Genomic DNA, 2602 nt, shown 5'->3' on the forward strand with positions numbered 1-2602 from the left:
ACAGGGATAGTAGTGAGCGAAAGTGGTGGAAATGCTGAGCTGCGGAGAAATCCTGTGAACGGCTCCCGGCTCCCCATTGGCCGGGCCGGTCACATGCCCGCCTAACTTTATTCAGTTGACAGCAAGTAGGAGGGCTCTATGGCAGGGGAAAAAAAGACAACACGAGAAAAATTAGTATTTTCTACCTTCAGAAATTAATGGCCATGAGTTCGTATATGGTGAACTCTAAGTATGTGGATCCCAAATTTCCTCCTTGCGAGGAATATTTGCAGAATAGCTACCTAGGCGAGCAGGGGGCCGAGTACTACAGTGCCTCGCAGGGCTCTGATTTCCAGCACCAGGGACTCTACCCACGGTCAAACTACAGCGAGCAGCCCTTTAGCTGTAGCAATGCCCAAGGCTCTGCCGTGCAGCCGCGGGGTCATGGACAGGAGCCATCCGGCCCGGCGAGCCACTTCCCCGGCCAAGCAGAGCATTGTCCACCGCCTCCAATGCCCAGCTCGCGAGCCTGCAGCCAGCAGCCGGCTCTCAAACCCCCAAACGGGTCAGCAGTTAAGCAGCCAGCAGTAGTTTATCCCTGGATGAAGAAAGTCCATGTTAACTCGGGTAAGGATCCTCTTCTTACTTTGCTCTTCTACCCTGCTACCGATCGTCCTCAGCGACGCTTGCTCGAATCCCTTCCAGACTCGGGGACGAGCTTTTTAAGCCGAGGTAGCCAATTACACTCGCCATAAATTTTTATTGCCGAGGAAATAGGCCGTTGGCCGTGCGGGGCTTTGCCGTGCAGGAGAAAACTCCATTTTAGGAGCCTGATAGAGGCTCCCAGCCTACCTAGCTGCGTGTGCCTGTAGCGCCTGCCTTAAATGAGGGGGAGAGCAGCCCGTCCATTGTAAGCAACTGGGACGAACCCAGCCTGGCCACATGCTCGCAGCTCGTAAAGATTTTCTTTTGTAAAGTCGAACCGGCAAGTCAAGATTAGCTTTGTAAAGTTCTCCGTATTTTTTTCCCAGTGAATCCCAATTACAACGGAGGGGAACCTAAACGCTCCCGCACAGCTTACACCAGACAGCAAGTCCTAGAACTGGAAAAAGAATTTCATTTTAACAGGTACCTGACCAGGCGACGTCGTATCGAGATAGCCCACACTTTGTGTCTCTCTGAGCGCCAGATCAAGATCTGGTTTCAGAACAGAAGAATGAAGTGGAAAAAAGATCACAAACTGCCCAACACGAAGGGCAGGTCTTCTTCCTCTGGTTCAAATCCCCATTTACAGACTGGTTCCAAGGACCATCAGACTGATTTGACAACTTTGTAGAAGAGGTGAAATTTTCCATTTCATCCTTTGCTTCTGACCAGTACTGTAAATAACTGACACTGCCCAAACAGAACCTGCATGTAGCAGCTAAGGACTCGAGAAACTGTCATCTTTCGTTAAGGTACTGTTCTACAAAGGAGACAAAATGACGCTACTTTGGACTTTATTTTATTTGCCTTTGCTAGCACAACCTACAAAAAGAGGAAAAAAAAGAAAAAAAAAAGGGGGGGGGGGCAAAGAAAGAAAGAAAGAAAGAAAAAAACCCCAACCATCATGCAGGCAGTGGGAATTGGGAAAATATTAAACAAGACCTTCTGTCCATAAAAAGTAATAAATCATTGAAAATGAAACTGTCCTGTGTTTCAGTTTTGAATTTGAAAGCGAAGATTTGATGCTTTATTCTGGGATTTTTACTTTTAATTGCCTTTTTATCCCATGCAGTTTCGGGAGGATGTATTTGGGCAAGTTGAGGACAGCCAAATGATAGCATAGTCTTCTATTTGAACATAAAGACTAGTAATTGTGAACTTTTTGTGCTGCTTTACCTTTCTTGGTGTAATGAAAATAGTTGCTCATTTCCATAACGTCTCAAAAGATGTGCAGAGGAATTAAGTGAAAACGGGTTATTTTATGTACTGATAGTGTCATCATATTTATTTATTTGTTACGTAGAAGAGTGAAGATAAAAGGAAAATAGTCAAACCAAAAACGGGGAAGGGGAGCTGAAATAGAGTGTTTCTCCTTCCCAGTCTTATGAACACATGTATAATGTTTACTTGTCTTGAACGTACACAACTTTCTTGATCCTTTTTTTTTTTTTTTTTTTTTTTTTTAAATTTCCTTCTTTGTGACTAGAAAAAGCGTCCCTGCTTCTTACAGTGTGTCATCCAGGGCTAACAGGCTTGAAATGTGTTTCCAAAGTCTGCTCTGCTCAGCGCTGTGCTTTAAACCATCGATATCCCATTTACAAATGGGGGGGGCGGGGAGAGGGGGAAAGGCCACAAAAAAGCATCCCTCACAACAAATAACTGAAAAGAATACCCCAGAGTGAAAAAAAATTGTTCTATCTGATATAAACTGAGCCGTTCAAAGCTGAAAGATTAATGCATTCTTTCAATCAGATTTTAAATTCTTTTCTGCCCAAGAGAGAGAGAAGGCTACGTGGGTTGCTGCTTTATTCTGTTTTAGGGGTTATTTCGGTCTGTTGGGTTGTGGGTTTTTTTGAAGTACAGTGATGGTTTTCAAGCAAACCATGACACATGGCTGCAATGGTTGGAAATCTCAGCA

The 2602-nt window shown here is 44.7% G+C and overlaps 1 protein-coding gene across 1 annotated transcript; it reads left to right on the plus strand.

Annotated features, from left to right (window-relative positions):
* The first annotated feature begins 104 nt into the window (after nt 1–104).
* Nucleotides 105–1315, plus strand: HOXD4 (homeobox D4). The gene is made up of 2 exons (XM_008946224.1): nt 105–606; nt 1011–1315. The coding sequence occupies exons 1-2, from the start codon at nt 198–200 to the stop codon at nt 1313–1315; spliced, it is 714 nt and encodes a 237-aa protein (XP_008944472.1). The 5' UTR covers nt 105–197.
* Nucleotides 1316–2602: the final 1287 nt, after the last annotated feature.

This window comes from Merops nubicus, unplaced genomic scaffold (assembly GCF_000691845.1).
Source record: "Merops nubicus isolate BGI_N331 unplaced genomic scaffold, ASM69184v1 scaffold41758, whole genome shotgun sequence".
NCBI classification, from domain to species: Eukaryota; Metazoa; Chordata; class Aves; order Coraciiformes; family Meropidae; genus Merops; species Merops nubicus.

Excerpts from the sequence above, each read along its gene's own strand:
- HOXD4 (XM_008946224.1), top strand. The coding sequence starts at position 198 with ATGGCCATGAGTTCGTATATGGTGAACTCTAAGTATGTGGATCCCAAA. Across the intron at positions 607-1,010 it reads GAAAGTCCATGTTAACTCGG|TGAATCCCAATTACAACGGA; the intron begins GTAAGGATCCTC and ends TTTTTTTCCCAG.